The sequence below is a fragment of the Papio anubis genome, chromosome 17 (genome assembly GCF_008728515.1).
Source record: "Papio anubis isolate 15944 chromosome 17, Panubis1.0, whole genome shotgun sequence".
Lineage (NCBI taxonomy): Eukaryota > Metazoa > Chordata > Mammalia > Primates > Cercopithecidae > Papio > Papio anubis.
In genome coordinates, this window is record NC_044992.1 from 54113992 (window position 1) to 54138249 (window position 24258).

At 37.9% G+C, this 24258-nt stretch overlaps 1 protein-coding gene and 1 pseudogene across 12 annotated transcripts in view; one reads left to right on the forward strand and one right to left on the reverse strand.

Annotated features, from left to right (window-relative positions):
• Positions 1-24258, forward strand: part of LOC103878903 (EF-hand calcium-binding domain-containing protein 3) — a 514301-nt gene that overhangs the window by 43872 nt on the left and 446171 nt on the right. For all 11 annotated transcript variants that reach the window (XR_004179475.1, XM_031657656.1, XM_031657654.1 and 8 more), the window contains 4 exons: positions 33-104; positions 7185-7679; positions 10463-10600; positions 11888-11959. Coding sequence is in view for 10 of the 11 variants with exons in the window: in XM_031657656.1 (XP_031513516.1) it covers positions 33-104; positions 7185-7679; positions 10463-10600; positions 11888-11959 (777 nt within the window). In the remaining variant the exon portion in view is untranslated. The remainder of the gene's footprint in view (positions 1-32; positions 105-7184; positions 7680-10462; positions 10601-11887; positions 11960-24258) is intronic.
• LOC101012811 lies at positions 1515-4313 on the reverse strand (annotated as a pseudogene). Its single transcript, XR_002518170.2, has one exon. The product of XR_002518170.2 is annotated as a protein DEK pseudogene (transcript).

Below are 24258 nucleotides of genomic sequence, written 5' to 3' on the forward strand. Positions count from 1 at the left end.
TAAATACAGTATTTGAACTTATTCTATTACAGGTAACCACATGGTGGATATTGGGGATATTATATTTATTTTGAATGAGCTACAGGAACAGTATGAGGATGTTCGTAAGTGACCTCTTGTTGCTATGACAAGTTTTGTTTGTAATTAAAGTCTTTACATTAAATCTTAATTTGTAAGTTTTATTTTATAAAGGATTTTGAAAACCTCTGAATAATTTACCCTCTTAAATCAGGGAGATAAAATATAATACTCAAAATGCTATTTACATGTCTTCTTTTTAGAAATGTCTATGCACGTTCTTTGCCCAGTTATTAATTAATTAATTATTTATTTATTTTGAGATGGAGTTTTGCACTTGTTGCCCAGGCTGGAGTGCAGTGGCGCGATCTTGGCTCACTGCAACCTTTGCCTCCTGGGCTCAAGTGATTCTCCTGCCTCAGCCTCCGAAGTAACTGGGGTTACAGGCATATGCCACCATGCCCAGCTAGTTTTGTATTTTTAGTAGAGAGAGGGTTTCACCATGTTGGTCAGGCTGGTCTTGAACTCCTGACCTCAGGTGATCCACCTGCCTCAGCCTCCCAAAGTGCTGAGATTATAGGCGTGAGCCACCACGTCTGGCTCTTTGCCCAGTTTTTAAAGTTTTTTTTTTCCCCCCCCCTACTGTTGAGTTGTTTGAATTCCTTATAAATTCTGGATATTAATCCCTTCTCAGATGAATAGTTTGCAAATATTTTCTCCCATTCAAGAGGTTGTCTCTTCATTCTGTTATTTCTTTTGCTGTGCGAAGCTTTTTGGTTTAATATAGTCTCATTCGTCTATTTTTGTTTTTGTTGCTGGTGCTTTTGAGATCTTAGTCATAAAATCTTTGCCTAGACCAATGTCCTGTAGACTTCTCCCTATGTTATCATCAAACAGTTTTTTAGTTTCAGGTCTTATGTTTAAGTTTTTAATCCAGCTTGAGTTGTTTTTTGTATATGATGAGAGATAGGGGTTTAGTTTCATTCTTCTGCATATGGTTATCCACTTTTCCCAGTACCATTTATTGAAGAGGGTATCCTTTCCTCAGTGTACATTCTTGACTGCTTTGTTGGCTTTGTTGCTGTGTTGGGCATAAACCAACAGTTGATCAGTTGGGTGTAAATATGTGACTTTATTTCTGGGTCCTTTATTCTGTTCCATTGGTCTCTGTGTCCATTTTTTTTGAGATGGAGTCATGCTGTGTCACCTAGCCTGCAGAGCAGTGGTGCGATCTCAGCTCACTGCAACCTCTGCCTCCTGGGTTCAAGTGATTCTCCTGCTTCAGTCTCTTGAGTAGCTGGGATTACAGGCATGCATGGCCATGCCTGGCTAATTTTTGTATTTTTAGTAGAGACGGGGTTTCAACATATTGGTCAGGCTGGTCTTGAACTTCTGACCTCAGGTGATCCACCTGCCTCGGCCTCCCAAAGTGCTGGGATTATAGGTGTGAACCACTGTGCCCGGCTTTTTTTTTTTTTTTTTTTTTTTTAATTTAGATTAATTTTATTGACAAGATTTATAAGAACAAATTAAATATTTAAAATCAAAGGCCAATTATTAGGTCTCATTTAGTTGCTTATTTTGTTCACTTCTATTTACCTTTCCCTAGTGTCTAAGTAACTATCAAACAAGTCAGACCTGTGAAAATACCTGTTAACATTCAACATATATATTTCTGTTCTATGATGCAAAGATATTTTTCAACACTTAATTGGTACATCAGATGTGTCATTCTGTCATAAGCAGCATGTTTTAAAATTCAGATTTAATAAACTGATTTAAGACAGTAAATTGAAAGACAAAATTAGTCTCATTCAGGAGTGGTCCATTATGTTGATCATCTAGAATCAACACTGATTGGCCAAACTTTAAAAGCCAGAGCCCCAACTCCAGAGAAACATTAAATTTCTTTAATGTAAAAGTATATTATTTTTGAGACACACTCTGTCAGAGATATCCACGATTACTTGCACATTATATTCTGGCATTATAATCTGGTACTTTAATCGTAATCATGAAGGTGGCTAGGTTTCCGGTAAATATCAGCATTTTATATGGGCAAAAGCAGTTAATAAAAATTGGTTCATTTACTATAAGCCAAGTGTGCTTGTACTTAATCCTACCCTTTCCCAAAGTTTTTGAAGCTTTGATATGTTGATTTTTGGTCTGTCCTTAATATAAAACGTACCTACAGACACTTTTACAGAGTTAATACTAAAATTACAAATTGATGACACTTTCGAGCAAAGCGGGATAACTGTTCCTTCAGTGTTTCATCACTGAATTGACTTTCCCTGCTCCATCATACTGTCTGGCTGAACACTGACATTCCATAGTCTACAACTGTAAAGATACCTACCTATGTGAGTTTAAAAAGTGGTCTGCACAAAAGAAATAAAAAACTTTATATGCAACAAATTGTTTTTTAAAAATACAAAAATAACACCTATCACTTTTGTCATGCTAACAATCTGACATATATACACATGCAGGAGAAAAGTTCCAATTCAGTCATCTGGACAACTGTAGCTTGTATATTTTTAATATGATGGACACACTGCCACTGAATTTTCACACTGACAGAGATGTGTATTCAAAATATTTCATATACTAAATACTGCAATCTCTGTGTGTATAAATCCCAGTCATAATAGTTTTTGTTCTACTTGATTAAAAGTATGCCTTAAGCAAGCTAATATTAAGTGCACTAAAAACCACGACAGTTCAAGAATCTATGACCTTATATAAAGAAACCCAAAATGTACAAAATACAACTATAAAAGCAAGATTAATTAATGCCATGCAAGATTTTAACTAAAAATGGCATAGAAATGCAATTTAAAATAGCAAACTCAAATTCACATAACACTCAAGATAATGAGGTCAGCAGTAAGTTCTATCGTTGCTTAAAAAGGATTTAGAAAAGGAAATACATTCTCTTTGCTGGTATAATGGTATAAATCAGATCTTCGAATCTATGGGAACGAGTCATCTTCTCTGTCCTCTATCTCAAGAAATTAGCTCTTTTACATTAGCTGTTTTTATGAAATCTTTTCTTTCAGTTAAATCATAAGTAGGATAATTTTCATAGACCTTTTTGCAAATCTGTTTCATTGTGACTTCTTCCAAGTTAGCACTGGCCAGTAATTTATTGTTTCCTTTAATTCTTCATCTGTAGGGGGTTTCTTCAACTTTTTAATTAAAGGTTCATCATCTGAACTGTCCTCAGACTCACTTTCTTTTTTGGAACTGTTTTGATTCTTCTTGGTGGTGCTGCCATCTGCTTTCTTAACATTGGCACTTTTCACAGATTTTTTACTTTTAGAAGTAGCTTTCTGTTTAGGTTTTCCTCTTTTGGCTGTCTTTTTTTGGTGGCTCCTCTTCACTTTCTTTATCTTCATCATCTGAAGACTCTTCCTTGTTTTTCTTTTCATCTTCATCACTACTAGATACATCTGACAGAATTTCAGGATGTTTGGTTCGCTTAGCCTTTCTTGCCATTCCAGAACTGTTCCGTTCCTTTTTACTGCCTTTGCTAGAAGTTTTTTTAGATTTTGGCAATGGTTTGCCAGAAGGCTTTGGATGCATTAAGAAATTCAAGATCCTCTTCACTAGTTCACTGTTTACACCTGATCTCTCCAAATCAAGAACCTCACAGATGCTCTTTAACATGGCATTTCTAAATTTTTTCAACATTTGTTACTTCTTTTTGTATTGGACACTTCCTTTTTCAAACGGAAAGCCACTGAACTGACCCACATTCTTAGTGCCTGGCCTGTTATAAAGCAGTTTGTGTAGATTTCTAAGTTCATTGGTTTTCTTCTTACTTAGAAAAAAATTTATCCTCTCAGTTTCACAAAGTTTCTGCCCCTTTCCTTGTGCAATTGTAAATGGCTCTCTCTGTAAGGTAGAAACTTGCATTGTCAACCTCGCTACTTTCTTCTTTTCCCTCTTGCCTTCCACGATGAGACTCTTTTCTTTTTCCTCCTCCTCCTCATCGTTGTCCTCGTCCTCTTCCTCCTCGCTCTCCTCTCTGGTACCAGACATTTTGGGTTCTTTCTCGCATGCGGACTGGGCGGGGGTTCCCTCGCCCTCCGCAGCAGGGGCCGAGGTGGACATGCTGTGAACCGCGGATCCCGGCCGCCACGGGCCTGGCACGCGAGGGCACGAGGAGGTTCTGGTAGGTGGCGGTGGCCGATGCCGAGGAGAAGGCGCGCCGGGCGCTGTCTCGCTTGACGCTCGCGCCACGCGCTCGGCTACCCAGAATCAACAAGGTGTGCCCGGCTTCTATGTCTATTTTTATATATACTGTTTTGGTTGCTGTATTAGTCTTTTCTTATGCTGCTAATAAATACATACCTGAGACTGGGTAATTTATAAAGGAAAGACATTAATTGACTCACAGTTCCACATGGCACTTTATGTCTTTTCTTTGGAGATTTTAATTCATTTACATTCAAGGTAATTATTGATATGGAAGGATTTTACTACTGCCATTTTGTTAATTGTTTTCTGCTTGTTTAATAGATCCTTTGTTTCCTTATTTTTCTCTTCTTTTATGACTGATTTTTCTCTATTGATTTTTTTCCTTTTTATCTTTTATTTACTGTAGGTTTTTGATTTGTGGCTACTCTGAAGCTTACAAAATATCTCGTAGTTATGACAGGCAATTTTAAGCTGATAGCAAGTTAGCTTTGCTTGCATAAACAAACTATGCTTTTACCTCGTCTCTCCTTCTGCATTTATAATTTTTGATGTCACAATTTACAGATTTTTATATTGTCTCCCTTAACAAATCATTGTAGATATTATTATTATTATTATTATTATTATTATTATTATTGTTTTTTGAGATGGAGTCTCGCTCTGTTGCCCAGGCTGGAGTGCAGTGGCGCGATCTCTGCTCACTGCACGCTCAGCCTCCCAGGTTCACGCCGTTCTCCTGCCTCAGCCTGCGGAGTAGCTGGGACTACAGGCGCCCACCACCATGCCGAGCTAATTTTTTGTATTTTTAGTAGAGACGGGGTTTCACCGTGTTAGCCAGGATGGTCTCGATCTGTTGACCTCCTGATCCGCCCGTCTCAGCCTTCCAAAGTGCTGGAATACAGGAGTGAGCCACAGCGCCCAGCCAGCTTTTATTATTTTTAACCTTCATACTATGTAAGTGAAGTGCACACCACCATTACAGTATTAGTGTATTCTGACTTGGTGTACTTACCTTTACCAGTGAGTTTTACACATTTATATGTTTTTGTGTTACTAAACAGCATCTTTTTCTTTTGGCTTGAAGAACTCTTTTCGACATTTCATGTAAGACAAATCTAGAGGATGAACTCTTTCAGCTTTTGTCTGGGAAAGTCTTTATCATTTCTGAAGGACAGTTTTTCTAGGTACAGTATTATTGGTTGGCAGTTATATTTCCTTCAGTACTCTGAATATATTTTCCATTCTCTATGAACCCGTAAGGTGTCTGCTGAGAAATTTGCTCTCCTTATTGGAATGTATATCTTATTTACTTTTCTCTTGCTATTTTCAGAATCTCCCTTTTGTTCTTGATATTTGACAGTTTGAATATAATATGTCTTGGTGTAGTCTTGTTTGAATTCATCTGATTGGAGGCATTTGGCCTTCCTGTACCTGGATATTTACATATTTGCCCAAATTTGGATTGTTTTCTGTTCTTGTTTATGTAAGTTTTCTACTCTTTTGTCTTTCTCTTCTCCTCCATAAACTCTTATACCTTGACCATTTTCTCTTTGGATGCTGTCCCATAAATCCTGTAAGCTTTCCCCATTATTTTTCATTATTTTTCTTTTATTCTCCTCAGACTATGTATTTTCAAATAATTTGTCTTCAGGTTCACAGATTCTTTCTTGTACTTGATCAGTTATGTTGCTGATGTTCTCTATTGTATTTTCCATTTCTTTCATTACACTTTTCAACTCTTGATTTTTGTTTATTTATTTTCTTTTGTGTAATTTCAATGTCTCTGTAAAATTCTATTTTTGGTCATTTATTGTTTTCCTGATTTCATTGAACTTTTTTCTCTGTATGTCATTAATTTTATTCCCTGAACTTTCTCTAGACAATTAGTTTGAATTCTGTCAGGAAGTTTCTATATCTTCATTTCTTTGGGGTCAGCTATCAGGAGATTATTGTGCTCTTTTGGTAGTATTATGTCTCCTGGATTTTTCATGTTTCTTGTTGCCTTATGTTGATGTCTCTGCATTTGAAGGACTGGGAAAGCCCTTAATCAGTCAGAATCAGAGATTCTGGGCAGGCTGTTTGGTGTGGTCCAAAAGCCTAAATCAGAAGTGTCAAAGATTATATTTTTACCTGCTCACTAACCTATTTATCTGTTAGATAGTGTACTTAGAGATACATATATAGCACCATCTTTAAGTATTTTCAGACTTTAATATTCGAATATTTTCATTTATTTATTTTCAATTGTTCATTCTCATAGAGTCTAAAATAAGAAACTTTTTTATTTCCTCTAGGCAAAATTTATTCATAGTTGAGATTATACTGCTGCTGCTTGACAGTCTCATAGAGTTGTTTTGAGGATCAAATATTATAACATTTGAAATGCTTTAAAATGTGTTATTCAAATGTAAGATAAGATTCTGAAACATCAGATAAATTTTGTAAATGAAGTCCCAGTTTGGGGCATTGTGTTAATATTTTTCTAAAGCTGTTGTTTTATATATGAAGTTATTTTTTCCTCCACAAATACCAAGAATATTTAGGAGAGTAATTACTTAAGTTCTAATTTTACAAATCAAATCTCCCCTTTCCTCATAGTTCTGTACTTTTATAAGTAAGGAATATCTGTCTGTATTAGCTTATTAGTCTATTACCTTTGTCAATTGGGAAAGAGTGGGGAATGAGAACCATATGCTTCATTAGGCTATCGTTTTAGTTTCAGTGTAACTTTAAATAGCGTTGGATGGGAATATGTAAATATATTAAAGCAGCACATTATATTTGACCTAGTTAATGGTCCAATCTTTTGACTGTCAGTTCTTTAATTTTTTTGGTTTGTTTTATATGTTTAAGCAACTAACAATTTCTTGAATAGTTTTCATGAGGACTTAGTTGTTAGTTTTGAAATGTGTTGCAGATTATACAGGTAAATGAAATAATTGTATATTTCTCTTATTTAGCAATTACAGAAGAATCACCTTTGGATGAAATTACTTCAGACAGAAAGTTATCAAGTATAGCAGGATGCTATCTAAAATATAAGAAGAAAAACAGTTTATCTTCCAAACTCCCTGAACCTTCAATATCCAAAAAGTTAAATAACAAAAGCAACCAATATTATAGCAAAATTATGGAGAACGATGACCTTGAATCTAAAAGATCAAAAAATACTTGGCAAATAAGAAAATTTCTGGATGGGGTCAGCAGCAGTAATGTAGGAGTCCAAGAACCATATTCAAAGAATGGCATAAACTTTAAAAAACATTCAGAGAAGGGTGAAATTCATGACTCAAAGTCTAAACCACAAAGCTTGAAGAGTAGTACAAGCCTCAGTAAGTCGCTGGATAAAAGTGATATTTCTAGTATCCCAAAACTTCAGAAGCCAACTGTAAGAAAGCGTTCCAGCCTCCTAAAGCAGGTTTCGTCTACGGAAAAAACTGCAATTAATACTCTGGGTAAATATTAATCTAGCTTCTTGAGTTCTTCAGTCATCACAGAAATGAACAGAATGAGTCAATTATTAGATAGTTGTAAGCATTTCAATTGTTAACACCCTGGGTAACCACCACTTCTTTTTTTTTTTAATTTTAAAATTATTTATAGACACAGGGTTGCCCAGGTTGGTCTCAAACCCCTGGCCTCAAGCAATCCTCCTGCATTGGCCTCCCAAAGTACTGGGATTCACAGGCGTGAACCACCATGCCTACACAAAAATTCTGGAAACGTACAGTAGTGATGGTGGTATACCTTTGTAAATGTGATTAATGCCACTGAATTATATGTTTGTTTGTTATTTATTTTTTGAGTCAGAATCTCACTCTGTCACCCAGGCTGGAGTATAGTGGCATGATCCTAGCTCACTGCAGCCTCGACCTTTTGTGTTCAAGTGATCCTCCCACCTCCTCAGCCTCCCGTGTAGCTGGGAGCATAGGCTCATGCCACCACACCCAGCTAGCTTTTTTTTTTTCATGGAGTTGGGGTCCCACTATGCTCCCAAGGCTGGTCGTGAACTCCTGGCCCCAAGTAGTGCTCCCGTCTTGGCCTCCCAAGGATCTGCGATTACAGGCATGAGCCGCCAAGTCTGGCCTGCCACTTCTGACACATAGACCAATGGATATAATATTGTGATTTTGATGATAATTCCGTTTCAGATGTCCTCTTTAGGGAGGAGTTTAACTTTTCCTGAGAAACTTATTCAGTGATTAATTGGAGTCATTAATATTCCCTAGAAAGTAGAAGGCCTGGCTTCTTTTGGAAATGTTTATTTTGTAATTTATTAAATATTTAACCAAGTAGGAAATCTATGTGAAATTTTTGCTTAGAGTGCTGTAATTTAAATATATAATATAGTACTTCAGGTATTATCTCTTATGGAAGGAGAATATCAGGAAAAAATAATACTATATATCTAGGTCTCCAAGTCTTTATGATTTTTCTCAAAGATAAGCAATGGTTTCCCAATCAATATATTTTCTCTCTCTGTATTTCATCACAGAAGCAGTGTGTATGGAACCCAATTAAAGATTTCTTGTAGTCCTCTGCTGAAGTTGCTTAAGTCATATTTATTTATTCTCTTTTAAAAACTCACTGACTTTCATATCACATTTAGTATTTAATGTAATAGATAAAATGATTGTTTAGTGAAAAATTTGTGATTCATACCTTAGTGCAAATTCAAATAACTCAATGGAAAAAAGGGATGTGATCTATTAAGGAGGCACAGTGATGATCATCCTGTTTCTGATTCCTTTACCAAGGCACTGCTGCTACTTTGTGCCACATTTGTATTTCTGAGAGTTATTTTTATTTCAATAAGAATTAAAACCTTGGGTTAAAGGAATAATGAAACAGCAGACAGACATGGGTAGAAGAGGCTGTCAGAAGAAAGTGGTATCTACCTTTCTCGTGTCACTAAAATAAAATGATGTCACCTACCACTGCCATATTTAATGTTCTGAATATAGAGAAGTATGAGATAGTTTATCTGGCATAACTTCCCAAAACAAATTGATGGTAATTGGAATTTTATGGAATATGACTGCCTGTATGATTTACATTAAAAATTCTAACTTTTCACTTTTAAATAATTTTACTTTCTTAAGAGTCACAAAAGTAGTACAAACATTTCCATCAGGACATGATCTAAACCAGGAAATTAACACTGATGCAATACTGCTTACTGATCTACAGACCTTATTCAAATTTTGTCATTTTTCCATAAATGTTCTTTTTCAATTCCAGAATCTAATCCAGAATTACCCACTACATTTAGTTGTCACTTTTCCTTAGTCTCCTTCAATCTGGGATGCTTCTTCAATCTTTCATGACCTTGATACTTTTGAAGAGTACTGACTAGTTGTCTTGTATAATACCTTTCATTTTGGATTTTTCTTTTATTCCTTCATGAATAAATTCAGATTATGCATTTTTGGTCAGATTACCTCAGAAGTGATATTGCAACCATCTCAGTGCATCATAGTAAGAAGCACATGACGTCTACGTGTATTTGCTTCTAAGACTTTATTTTTTGAAGGTTATGAACTGAAAACATGGTAGAGTAAATTAATGGGAGGGTGAAGAACTCTACAGTTTTGCTTGGAATTCTTCAATTTAAACAAAACATTTTGGTGTTTTTATTTCTTGGACTCATTAATTTTACACACACACATATAAACACACACACACACACTCAGGCTGGAGTGCGATCTCAGTGCACTGCAACCTCTGCCTCCTGGGTTCAGGTGATCCTCCTGCCTCAGCCTCTTGAGTAGCTGGGGGTACACACATGCGCTATCACGCCCAGCTAATTGTTGTATTTTTAGTAGAGACAGGGTTTCACCATGTTGGCCAGGCGGGTCTCGAACTCTTGACCTCGAGTGACCCACCTGCCTTGGCCTCCCGAAGTGCTGTGATTACAGGCAGGAGCCACCATACCTGGCCCCATTAATTTTATTTTAATCAGAAGCCAGCAGCATTGGCTGGGACACTGGAACAGGCTGTTCCCCCAAACAAGTAGATTATATAGGTTTATAGAATGTTAAGACAGTTCTGTGTTTGAGCTATAAGAGAAAGATTAAATATAATGTTATACAACAGATATATGGAAAGAAAAGCAGTCCTATAAAATCTATAAGGTAATATAAAATAGATAAAACTAATTTCTACAGATTTTGGGTATTAATTATTGCTTTTGACACATGAATTCTGTTGCCTAATTCTCTACATTTTGTATATTTAGAAAACTTCTGTGAAGCTATCAGTAAACTTCAAGAAAATTACATTTCAGCAGAAGGACTTCAGTCTATTTTGCCTTCAGTAGGAATTACTTTATTAGATAAAGAATTCCAGAAGATTGTGACAGACACTAGTAGAAATGGTGAGAGACTGATAACACTGAAGTTTCTGAGAAAGTTAGGTATTTTTATGGGATAGTATTAAATATTGGAGGAATTCCTCTCAATTAGAAATTAGGAATGGGTCATTCTAAAGAAAATTCAGATATAAAAATGGAAAATAGTAAAAAAAAAAAAAAAATCCTGTAATTTCTGACCAAATGGATTGGTTTGGAGCATGTAGGCCTTTCATATTTCCGGATCATTTCCGTAAAGCTCTTCATCACTATACCCTAGCTGTGCCTATTAATAGTAGGGTGGTACTGGGGAGACTGATCCAGTTGTAACGAGGTTCAGACAGTAAGATCGAAATATCTAAGGGGTATGGAAATCTCTACGCAAATAACCCAAGGATCCAAAGATTAATAATTGGAGATTACAAAATATGGGGGGATTTAGAGCCAGGTATGCTTAGCAGTTAACATTTAGATGTTGAGTGGTGTATCCCAGTTGCCAGCCTAAGTTAAAAGCAGAGTTTAAGCTTCTAGGAAGGGTTTTTTTACTAGAGAAGTTATTTTTATCAGTGACTAAGACTTTTCCACAACCGAAGTTCAATTGAGGAGAGGAAGGAGGTGACATTTTGGGGAAAGACTGATTTGAGAATAACATGAAAAGTGAATCCTCAGAATCGGGGCACAATTTCTTAGGTAAGGTAAATCAGAAAGAAGATTCACTTAAAAATTATATAAAGAGTGGGTGGCACTAAAACTATTGAGTCCTTTTTGCTGCTTATCAGGATTGACATGATCACTGTGAGGGTTTATATCTAAACATAGGTAAAACTTTGGACCACATGGATACTAGGGAGATAGAGATGGGGATACTTGGTTTTGTCAGGGCTGGTTAGTATTGTTAAGGTGTCTTAATGGATAGCATATTGAGTGGGTTTTCAAGATGGTATGAAATAGACTCCTTAACTCTCTCGTGGTCTGTCTGTATGGATATGTTTCTTTTTTCCTAGATCTGTTAAGAAATTGGTATCTAACTCAGTCCTTTGCATGTAATAGGTATTGAAAAATCAGGGACTGTGTCTTTCTTATTTTTGTATTCTTGGTGCCTAGCATGGTTCTTGGCACTAATATGCTCCCAATAATTGTCCAAATGAACTGACCTAATCTAGAAAGAATTATAAGAGACATGACATGAAGGAGAAATAGGATGATGAAATGAAGGATCAAGTAAATTTTAAAAATAGTTGTGTTAAAATGTAAATTTACCTGTATGCAAAAATACACCAGAATGTATAATCTAAACTCTTTTTTTAAAAACAGAGAATGGAATGGTGGAGTTAGATGACTTTATAAGTACTCTCGCCAACGAGCAAAGTTTTCCTGAATGCAATGGTAGGTAGGAAATTTGTTTTAAAATGATTTAGAGGGAAGAACAGTGCTGATTGAGAAGAATTAGGTTCAACAGAACTGGGCTTGCTTTTGGATGGATACTTAATAGTCCTGTGACTCTTAGGCAAGTCAGTTGCCAGTTTTTAAAAACTTGCTATATCAGAGTAATAATAGCTCAGGTGTTCACCTCACAGAGTTGTCATGTGAATTTTGCAAACTGAACAGTGATCCATAAATATATGGTAATAATGATCATGTGGAGATCAAATAGGTAATTAGTAACATTGATTAGGAATTGATGGGTGATATATATATATATTTTTTCTTTCCCCAATGGACTTCTTTGAATGAAATACTGGTTTGGTTCACCTTTGATTTAGAACTTTTAAAAACAACTTTATCAAGGTATAATTTATGTACATGAAATTCACTCATCCACTGATTTTTATTAAATTGATTGAGTTGTACCACAATACTCTTTTTTTGCTTTTAATATTTTTATACAAATGATTAAATATTTTTTAGCAAGATTAAAATGAGAAAGATATTAAAGCTTGCTGTTTTTATTTTGTTCTGTTTATGCATATGCTGAAAAAGAAACATAAGCTTTTTGTTTCTTTCCAAAAAATTCCCCAGATAAGGAAAGATTAGTCCAAAGCAAGAGATTTCCTTTTATACTTACATGAAGAGACTTATGTTAAAAGCTACATTATCATTTGTCATTTCTGATGAATGTAAGTGGCGAAGTGTCTGGATTTATTGAAGACAATATTAGTAAATCGATTTCTTTTAAAAAGTGTTCCTTTATGTTCAGTTTGTAAGCAAATAGACTATTATTATTATACTTTAAGTTCTGGGATACATGTGCAGAATGTGCAGGTTTGTTACATAGGTATACACATGCTATGGTGGTTTGCTGCACCCTTCAACCTGTCATCTACATTAGGTATTTCTCCTAATGCTATCCCTCCACTAGCCCTCCACCCTCCAACAGGCCCCAGTGTATGAAGTTCCTCTCCCTGTGTCCACGTGTTCTCATTGTTCAACTCCCACTTATGAGTGAGAACATGTGGTGTTTGGTTTTCTGTTCCCACATTCATTTGCTGAGGATGATGGTTTCCAGCTTCATCCATGTCCCTGCAAAGGACAGGAACTCATTCTTTGTTATGGCTGTATAGTATTCCATGGTGTATATGTGCCACATTTTCTTTATCCAGTCTGTCATTGATAGGCATTTGGGTTGGTTCCAAGTCTTTGCTATTGTGAACAACACTGCAGTAAACATACGTATGCATGTGTCTTTATAGTAGAATGATTTATAATCCTTTGGGTATATACCCAGTAATGGGATTACTGGGTCAAATGGTATTTCTGGTTCTAGATCCTTGAGGAATTGCCATACTATCTTCCACAATGGTTGAATTAATTTACATTCCCACCAACAGTGTAAAAGCGTTCCTATTTCTCCACATCCTCTCCAGCATCTGTTGTTTCCTGACTTTTTAATGATCACCATTCTAACTGGTGTGAGATGGTATCCCATTGTGGTTTTGATTTGTGTTTCTTTAATGACCAGTGATGAGCTTTCTTTTTCATGTTTGTTGGCTGCATAAATTTCTCCTTCTCTTTTTTTTTTTTTTTTGAGACAAAGTCTCACTCTGTCACCCAGGCTGGAGTGCAGTGGCGTGGTCTTGGCTCACTGCAGCCTTTGCCTCCTGGGTTCAAGTGATTCTCCTGCCTCAGCCTCCTGAGTAGCTGGGACCTCCTGAGTACAGGTGCATGCCACCATGCCTGGCTAATTTTTTGTATTTTTAGTAGAGACAGGGTTTCACCATGTTAGCCAGGATAGTCTTGATCTCCTGACCTTGTGATCCACCCACCTCAGCCTCCCAAAGTGAAATCTCTTCTTTTGAGAAGCGTCTGTTCATATCCTTTACCCACTTTTTGATAGGTTTGTTTTTTTCTTGTAAATTTGTTTAAGTGCTTTGTAGATTCTGGATATTAGCCCTTTGTCAGATGGATAGGTTGCAATATTTTTCTCCCATTCTGTAGGTTTCCTGTTCACTCTGATGATAGTTTCTTTTGCTGTGCAGAAGTTCTTTAGTTTAATTAGATCCCATTTGTCAATTTTGGCTTTTCTTGCCGTTGCTTTTGGTGTTTTAGTCATAAAGGCTTTGCCCATGCCTATATCCTGAATGGTATTGCCTAGGTTTCTTCTAGGGTTTTTATGGTTTTAGATCTTACATTTAAGTCTTTAATACATCCTGAGTTATATTTTCTATTAGGTGTAAGGAAGGATTCCAATTTCAGTTTTCTGCATATGGCTAGTCAGTTTTCCAAACACCATTTATTAAATAGGGAATCATTTCCCATTGCTTGTTTCTGTTAGGTTTGCCGGAGATCAGATGGTTGTAAATGTGTGGTGCTATTTGAGGCCTCTGTTCTGTTCCATTGGTCTATATATCTGTTCTGGTACCAGTACCATGCTGTTTGCTGTTTTGATTACTGTAGCCTTTTAGTATAGTTTGAAGTCAGGTAGCATGATGCCTATAGCTTTCTTCTTTTTGCTTAGGATTGTCTTGGCTATACAGGCTCTTTTTTGGTTCCATATGAAATTTAAAGTATATTTTTAATTTTGTGAAGAAAGTCAATGGTAGCTTGATGGGGATAGCATAGAATCTATAAATTACTTTGGGCAGGATGGACATTTTCACGATATTGATCATTCCTATCCATGAGCATGGAATTTTTTTTTCATTTGTTTGTGTCCTCTCTTATTTTCTTGAGCAGTGGTTTGTAGTTCTCCTTGAAGAGGTCCTTCACCTCCCTTGTAAGTTGTATTCCTAGGTATTTTATTCTCTTTGTAGCAGTTGTGAATGGGAGTTCACTCATGATTTGGTTGTCCACTTGCCTGTTTTCGATGCATAGGAATGCTTGTGATATTTGCACATTGATTTTGTATCCTGAGACCTTGCTGAAGTTGTTTATCAGCTTGAGATTTTGTGCTGAGACGATGGGGTTTTCTAAATATACAATCATGTCATCTGCAAACAGAGACAATCGAACTTCCTCTCTTCCTATGTGAATACCCTTTCTTTCTTTCTCTTGCCTGATTGCTGTGGCCAGAACTTCCAATACTATGTTGAATAGGAGTGGTGAGAGAGGGCATCCTTGTCTTGTGCCGGTTGTCAAAGGGAATGCTTCCAGCTTTTGCCCATTCGGTATGATATTGGCTGTGGGTTTGTCATAATTAGCTCTTATTATTTTGAGATATGTTCCATCAATACCTAGTTTATTGAGGGTTTTTAGCATGAAGGGGTGTTTAATTTTATTGAAGGCCTTTTCTGCATCTGTTGAGGTAATCATGTGGTTTTTGTCATTGGTTCTGTTTATGTGATGGGTTATATTTATTGATTTGCATATGTTGAACCAGCCTTGCATCCCAGGGATGAAGTCGACTTAATCGTGGTGGATAAGCTTTTTGATGTGTAGCTGGATTCTGTTTGCCGGTATTTTATTGAGGATTTTCACATCAATGTTCATAAGAGATGTTGGCCTGAAATTTTCTTTTTTTGTTGTGTCTCTGCCTGGTTTTGGTATCAGGGTGATGCTGGCCTCATAAAATGAGTTAGAGCGGAGTCCTTCTTTTTCTATTGTTTGGAATAGTTTCAGAAGGAATGCTATCAACCCCTCCTTGTACCTCTGGTAGAATTTAACTCTGAATCAATCTGGTCCTGGGCTTTTATTGGTTGGTGGGTTATTAATTACTGCCTCATTTTCAGAACTTGTTATTGGTCTGTTCAGGGATTCAACTTTTTCCTGGTTTAGTCTTGGAAGGGTATATGTGTCCAGGAATTTATCCATTTCTTCTAGATTTTCTAGTTTATTTGTGTAGAGGTGTTTATAGTATTCTCTGATGGTAGTTTGTATTTCTGTGGATTCAGTGCTGATATCCCCTTTATCATTTTTTATTGTGTCTATTTGATTCTTTTCTGTTTTCTTCTTTATTAGTCTTGCTAGCAGTCTATCTATTTTGTTAATCATTTCAAAAAAACAGCTTCTGGATTCATTGATTTTTTGAAGTATTCTTCATGTCTCTATCTCTTTCTGTTTTTCTCTGATCTTAGTTATTTCTTGTCCTCTGATAGCATTTGAATTTGCTTGCCCTTGCTTCTCTAGTTCTTTTAATTGTGATGTTTGGGTGTCGATGTTAGATCTTTCCTGCCTTCTCCTGTGGACATTTAGTGCTATGAATTTCCCTATAAACACTGCTTTAGCTGCGTCCCAGAGATTCTGGTACATTGTGTCTTTGTTCTCATTTGTTTCAAGTAACTTATTTATTTCTGCTTTCATTTCGTTATTTACCCATTAGTCATTCAGGAGCAGGTTGTTCAGTTTCCATGTAGTTGTTTGGTTTTGAGTGAGTTTCTTAATCCTGAGTTCTAATTTGATTGCACTGTGGTCTGAGAGATGGTTATGATTTCCATTCTTTTACATTTGCTGAGGAGTATTTTACTTCCAATTATGTGGTTAATTTTAGAATAAGTGCGATGTAGTGCTGAGAAGAATGTATATTCTGTTGATTTGGGGTGGAGAGTTCTGTAGGTGTCTATTAGGTCTGCTTGATCTAGAGCTGAGTTCAAGTCCTGAATATCCTTATTAATTTTTTGTCTCCTTGAGCTGTCTAATATTGACAGTGGGGTGTTAAAGTCTGTCACTTTCACTGTGGGAGTCTAAGTATCTTTGTATGTCTCAAAGAACTTGTTTTATGAATCTGGGTGCTCCTGTATTGGGTGCATGTATGTTTAGGATAGTTAGCTCTTCTTGTTGCATTAATCCCTTCTTTGTCATTTTTGATCTTTGTTGGTTTAAAGGCTGTTTTATGACAGACTAGGATTGCAACCCCGGTTTTTTTTTTTTTTTTTTTTTGCTTTCCATTTGCATGGTAAATATTTCCCCATCCCTTTATTTTGTGCCTATGTGTGTCTTTGCATGTGAGATGGGTCTCCTGAATACAGTACACTGATGGTTCTTGACTCTTAATTTGCCAGTCTGTGTCTTTTAATTGAGAAATTTAGCCTGTTTACAGTTAAGGTTAATATTGTTATATGTGAATTTCATCCTGTCATTATGATGCTAGCTGGTCATTTCGGACATTAGTTGATGCAGTTTCTTCATAGTGTGATTGGTCTTTATATACGAGTGGTTTTTTTTTGCAGTGGCTGGTACCAGTTTTTGCTTTCTATATTTAGTGCTTCCTTCAGGAGCTCTTGTAAGGCAGGCCTGGTGTTGACAAAATCCCTCAGCATTTGCTTATATGTAAGGATTTTATTTCTCCTTCACTTATAAAACTTAGTTTGGCCGGATATGAAATTCCGGTTAGAAAATTCTTTTCTTTAAGAATGTTGAGTATTGGCTCCCACTGTCTTCTGGCTTGTAGGTTTTCTGCAGAGATATCCGCTGTTAGTCTGAAGGACTTCCCTTTGTAGGTAACCTGACCTTTCTCTCTGGCTGCCCTTAACTTTTATTTTATTTTATTTTTTTATTGAGACGGAGTCTCGCTCTGTCACTCAGGCTGGAGTGCAGTGGCACATCTCTACTCACTGCAAGCTCTGCCTCCTGGGTTCACACAATTCTCCTGCCTCAGCCTCCCATGTAGCTGGGACTACAGGTGCCTGCCACCACGCCCCGCCAGTTTTTTGTATTTTTTTAGTATAGATGGGGTTTCACTGTGTTAGCCAGGATGGTCTCGATCTCCTGACCTCATGATCTGCCTGCCTTGGCCTCCCAGAGTGCTGGGATTACAGGCGTGAGACACTGTTCCCAGCCAACTTTTTTCCTTCATTTCAACCCTGGAGAATCTGACGATTTTGTGCCTTAGGGTTGCTCTTCTTGAGGAGTATCTTAGTAGTATTCTCTGTATTTCCTGAAGTTGAACATTGCCCTGTCTTGCCAGATCGGGGAAGTTCTCCCAGATAATATCCTGAAGTGTGTTTTCCAACTTGGTTCCATTCTCTCTGTCACTTTCAGGGTCCCTAATCAATTGTAGGTTTGGTCTTTTCACATGGTCCCATATTTTTTGGAGGCTTCATTCATTCCTTTTCAATCTTTTTTCTCTAATCTTGTCTTCACACCTTATTTCAGTAAGTTGATCTTCAATCTCTGATATCCGTTCTTCTGCTTGATTGATTCAGCTATTGATACTTGTGTATGCTTCATGAAGTTCTTGTGCTGTGTTTTTCAGCTCCATCAGGTCATTTATGTTCTTCTCTAAATTGGTTATTCTATTAGTAGTTCCTGTAACCTTTTGTCAGGGCTCTTAGCTTCTTTGCATTGGGTTAGAACATGTTCCTTTAGCTCAGAGGAGTTTGTTGTTACCCACCTTCTGAAGACTACTTCTGTCAAATCGTCAAAATCATTCTCTGTCTAGTTTTGTGCCCTTGCTGGAGAGGAGTTGCAATCATTTGGAGGAGAAGAGGCATTCTGGTTTTTGGAATTTTCAGTGTTTTTGTGCTGGTTTTTCCTCATCTTTATGGATTTATCTACCTTTGATCTTTGGATGGGGTTTCTGTATGGGGGTTCCTTTTGTTGATGATGTTACTGCTTTCTGTTTGTTACTTTTTCTTCTAACAGTCATGCCCCTCTTCTGCAGGTCTGCTGCAGTTTGCTGGAGGTCCATTCCATACCGTATTTGCCTGGGTATTACCAGTGTAGGCTGCAGAACAGCAAAGATTGCTGCTGCTCCTTCTTCTGGAAGATTTGTCCCAGAGGGGCACTGGGCTGATGCCAGCCGGAGCTCTCCTGCATGTGGTGTCTGACAACCCCTGTTGGGAGGTCTCTCACCGTCAGGAGGTATGGGAGTCAGGGACCCAATTGAGGAGGCAGTCTGTCCCTTAGCAGAGCTCGAGTGCTGTGCTGGGAGAGCCCTCTTTGTTAGGATCCACTGCTGTCTTCAGAGCCAGCAGGCAGGAACGTTTAAGTCTGCTGAAGTTGTGCCCACAGCCGCCCCTTCCCCCAGGTGCTCTGTCTCAGTAAGATGGGAGTTTTATCTATAACCCCTTGACTGGGGCTGGTGCGTTTCTTTCAGAGATGCCCTTCCCAGTGAAGAGGAATCTAGAGAGGTAGTCTGGCTGCAGCCGCTTTGCCACACTGTGTTGAGTTCCATCCAGTCCGAACTTCCAGGCCTTTTTAGCACTGTCAGGGGAAAACCGAGGTACTCAAGCCTCAGTAACGGTGGACGCCCCTCCCCACACCAAGCTTGATCGTTCCAGTTGGACTTCAGACTGCTGTGCTGGCAGCGAGAATTTCAACCCAGCCTAGCTTGCTGGGCTCCATAGGAGTGGGTCCTGCTGAGCCAGACCACTTGGTTCCCTGGCTTCGGTCCCCTTTCCAGGGGAGTAAACGGTTCTGTCTCGCTGGGATTCCAGGTGCCTCTGGGGTACAAAAATAAACTCCTGCAGCTAGCTTGGTGTCAGCCCAAACAGCCGCCCAGTTTTATGCTTGAAACCCAGGGCCCTGGTGGTGTAGGCACGTGAAGGAATCTCCTGGTCTGTGGATTGCAAAAACCATGGGGAAAGCATAGTATCTGGGCCAGATAGCAGTCTCTCAAGGCTTCCCTTGGCTGGAGGACGGAGCTCCCCCCACTGTCCCCCGCCGCCGCCGCCTGCTCCTTGCACTTCCTGAGTGAGGCGATGCTTCTGCTCACCCTCCATGGGCTGCACCCACTGCCTAACCAGTCCCAATGAGATGAGCAGGGTACCTCAGTTGGAAATGCAGGAATCACCCGCCTTCTGTGTTGGTCTTGCTGGGAGCTGCAGACTGGAGCTGTTCCTATTCCGCCATCTTGCCAGCAGTCTCAGTGTTTGCATAGTTCCTAAAATTCCTTAGTTATTGATTTTTAGTTTTATTATATTGGGATCAGAAAAATACTTTATATGATTTTGACTTTTAAAAATTTGTTGAGACTTCTTTTGTGGCCTGATATATGACCTATCCTGGAGAATGTTCGATGTGCTGATGAGAATAATGTGTATTTGCAGCAGTTGGATGAAATGTTCTGCAAATGTCAGGTTCATTTGGTCTAGAGTGTAGTTTAACTTTGATGTTTCTTCGTTGATTTTCTTTCTGGATCATCTGTCCATTATTGCGAATGGTGTGTTGAAGTCCTCTAGTAGGATTGCATTGCAGTCTGTCTCTCCCTTTAGGTCTATTAATGTTTGCTGTATATATTTGGGTCCTCTGTTGTTGTGTACATATATATGTATAATTGTTATATCTTCTTTCTGGATCAGCCCCTTTATTATTATATGGTGACCTCCTTTGTCTCTTTCTACAGTCTTTAATGAGATTTCCTTGAAACCACTATTTTGGATTCTTTTTGAGACAGTCTAAGCTCTGCCCTTGAGCTGGAGTGCAATGGCGGATCTCAGCTCACTGCAAGCTCACCTCCCCAGACTGCATGCCTTCTCACCACCTCAGCCTCCCGAGTAGCTGGGACTACAGGCGCCCGCCACCCCTCATCCGGCTAAGTTTGTATTTTTAGTAGAGGCGGTTTCATGCGTGTGTTGTAGGGAGGTCTCGATCTCCTGACCTCGTGATCCGCCCGTCACGGCCTCCCAAAGTACTGGGATTACAGGCTTGAGCCACCGCGCCCGGCCTATTTTGGATTCTTGATCTGAGAGCTCACATATTGCTGTCTTATTAAGGTCAGTCACTAGCTCTTTACTCTGTCCTTCTGAGGAGGTCATGGTTCCTAGTTTGCTGTTCTTCCTTGTGGATGTATGTCTATATCTTCACATTGAACCATTAGTTATTTATTCCAGTCTTTGCTGTCTAGCTTGTTTTGGTCTTCCCAGCCTATATATGCTTAGAGGATTTTTGTACTTTGCCTGTTGAGTCCCGTTAACCCTAGATCACTGCATCTTTTTGGCACTAGATAGTATTTTGAACCCAGATTTGCCTTGGCTTCACAAATGGTCAGAGTCCTACATCTCTCAAATGGGATACTCTAGCTGGGTGGGAAGGCTGTCTATAGGTTCATGATGAGTGGAGCCATGGCATGTGCCTTCCTACAGTGTGGTACTGCTGAACAGCCACTCTGATTTGGTATCTCCTTTGGCTGAGATAAAGAGCAGAATTTTGTGGCCTGGGGTTGCTGGTCCCACCTCCCTTTTAGTTGCTAGCTGCCCTCAGGGGTTTTATTGCCTATAGGCACTCATAATACTTCCTTTGGGTTGATTCAGGAATGGTTTTCCTGTAAAGGAACCCAAGATGGTGGGGAAGCTGGCTGACTGCCATGGTCTCACTTTTTCCACTTTTTCTCACTTTCTCCATCTGCTTGGAGATTTTCACTTCTCTATGCCTCCAGGAGTCATTTCAGCTTCAGATATGAGTTCTGGGATATTACTGGTGTTAATCTTGGCACTGGATGTTTGTTTTTGGTTTTCAGTAGGGGAGAATGAAGCCAGATTGCTTCTGCTCTGCCATTTTGGTGACATCACACTTCTGGTTTCTAAGGTTAATTTATGTAGTATGTATCGGTAGTTCATCCTCTTTTATGGCTAAATAAATCTATATTATATTGTATGGATATTCTTTACTTTGTTGGTGGCCCATTGGCTCATGGACATTTGATTGTTTCCAATTTGGGGCTGTTACAAATAATACTGAAATTAACATTTGTATACATGTTTCCCTCTGGACATACACTTTTATTTCTCTTGGGGAGATTCCTAAGAGAAGAATTGCTAGTCTATATGGTGAATTTATGTTTAACTCTTAAACTGTCAAAATTGTTTTCCAAAGTGTCTATAACATTTTCATTTTTCACCAGCAATGTATGAGGATTCCAGTTTCTTCACATCTTGTCAACACTTGATATTATTTTATTATTATAACTTTATAATAGGTGTGAAATGGTATTTCACTGTGGTTTTAGTTTTGCATTTCCTTAATGAGTAATTTTGTCAAGCATATTTTCACATGCTTAATAGCCATTCATAATCTTTTTTATGAGACTGGGTCTTGCTCTATCGCCCAGGCTGGAGTGCAGTGGCTCAATCACTGCACGCTGCAGCCTAGACCTCCTGGGCTCAAATAATCCTTCCACCTCAGCTTCCCAAGTAGCTGGGATCACAGGCACATGCCAGTCAGCCTGGCTAATAAAAAAAAAATCTTTTGTAGAGATGTGGTCTCCCTGTGTTGAACTCCTGATATCAAGCAGTCCCCCGCATTGGCCTCTGAAAATGCTGAGATGACAGGTGTGAGCCACTGTGCCTGGCCACCATTCATATGTGTTTATTGAAATATTTATCCAAATCTTTTGCCTATTTTTTGAATGTCATTTTGCTTTATCTATAGTGTTTTAGAGTGTATCTTTTTGTATAAGTTTCTTTAGTGGTTGCTTCAGGTATTACATTACATATTAATGACTTATTATACTATTGGTGTCATCATTTTACCAGTTCAAGTGAAGTATAGAAATTTTATCTTCTTTTATGCCCTTTACTCTCCCCCATTTATAATTGTCTTAAATATTTCGTTTATATACAATTAAAACTACATCAGAAAGTGTTAACATTTTGGCTGCAAGCATTAAATATAATTTATGAAACTAAACAGAGGGACTAGGTGCAGTGGCTCACATCTGTAATCCCAGCACTTTGGGAGGCCGGAGTGAGTGAATTGCTCAAGTCCAAGAGTTCGAGACCAGTCTGGGCAACATGGTGAAACCCTGTCTCTACCAAAAGTACAAAAATTAGTTGGGCGCGGCGGCGCACTCCTGTAGTCCTAGTTACTCAAGAGACTGAGGTGGGAGGATCACCTGAGCCTGGGAAGTTAAGGCTGCAGTGAGCCATGACTTCACCACCGTACTGCAGCCTGGGTGATAGAGTGAGACCCTGTCTCAAAAAACAGACAAACAAACAAACAAGGAACAACTCAGTAAGAGAAAGAATGCCTATTATATTTCATATTTGGGCTTGCTATTTTCTTTGTTCCCTCTTGAGTTTCAAAGTTATTTTTTCCTTTTCTTTCTGAACTTCCTTTAGACATTAATAGGTTCACTGGCAACTAATTCTCTTAATTTTCTTTCACCTGAGAATATCTTTGTTTTACCTAGACTCCCAAAGAATACTTTTTCTGAGTATAAGATTTGGGGTTGACAGTCCTTTTACTTTCAGCATTTGGAAAATATTGTACCACTTCCTTCTGGCTTCCGTGATTTCTGATGAAAAACCCTATCATGCAGATTGGTTTATTCTTTCCCTTGTAGGCAATGTATTGTTTTCTTTGGCTATCAATATTTTTTTCTTTCTCTTTAGTTTTTACAACTTTAATTATGATGTGCCTTGACATGGATTTCTTTGGGTTTATCTTGTTTGAGGTTCAATAAGTTTCTTGAATTTGTAGGTTAATGTCTCTTGCTTAAATTTTGGGAAATGTTCACTCATTATTTATTTGAGTAATTCTTAGCTCTGTTTTTTTCTCTTCTCTTTCTAGAACTCTGATAATACAAATGTCAGATATTTGTGTATGTTTCTATACAATCCTGAAACTCTGTTAATTTTTTGCAGTCTATTTTCTCAGTGTTGTTCATTGGGTAATTTTTATTACTCTATATTTCAGTTTATTGATTCTCCCCTGTTTCATACATTAAGCTTTGGAGTCTATACTCTGAGATTTTGTTATTTATTGTTTATTTATTTATAATAAATTTCTTTTCTCCAATGCCAGATCTACTAAGCCTTTTATTTTCAGCTATTGTATTTTCTAGTTCTAAAATCTCCTTTTGGTTCTTTATGTCTTCTAATTCCTTGCTGAAACTTTGTATTAATATTTCTTTGCTGAGGTACTCCAATTTTTTTGTTTCAAGTGTGTTTATAATTGCTTATTGAACCATTTTTATGGCTGCTTTAAAAAATCTTTGTCAGATAATTTGCCCATCTCTGTCATCTTGATGTTAGCATCTATCAGTTGTCTTTTTTTTCATTTAGTTTGAGATCTCCTTGGTCCTTGATATGATAAGTGATTTTAATTATAGCCTGGATACTTTTGTATTATGTTATGAGACTCTTGTTCGAACCTTTTGTTTTAGCTGTCTTTCTGTGACTCTGCTCTAGCAGAAAAAGAACAGACCCAACCTCCTTACTTCCAGGTAGAGATAGAAATCCAGCTTTCCCACTCAGCTTTATCATTACTGCTGGGCAAGGATAAGAATTCTGGGTCCCTACATGGTCTCTGCTTATGCCACAGGGGTTAACCTTTTTATTCTTGGGTGGTATTGAAAGTTCTGTCTCTACTGG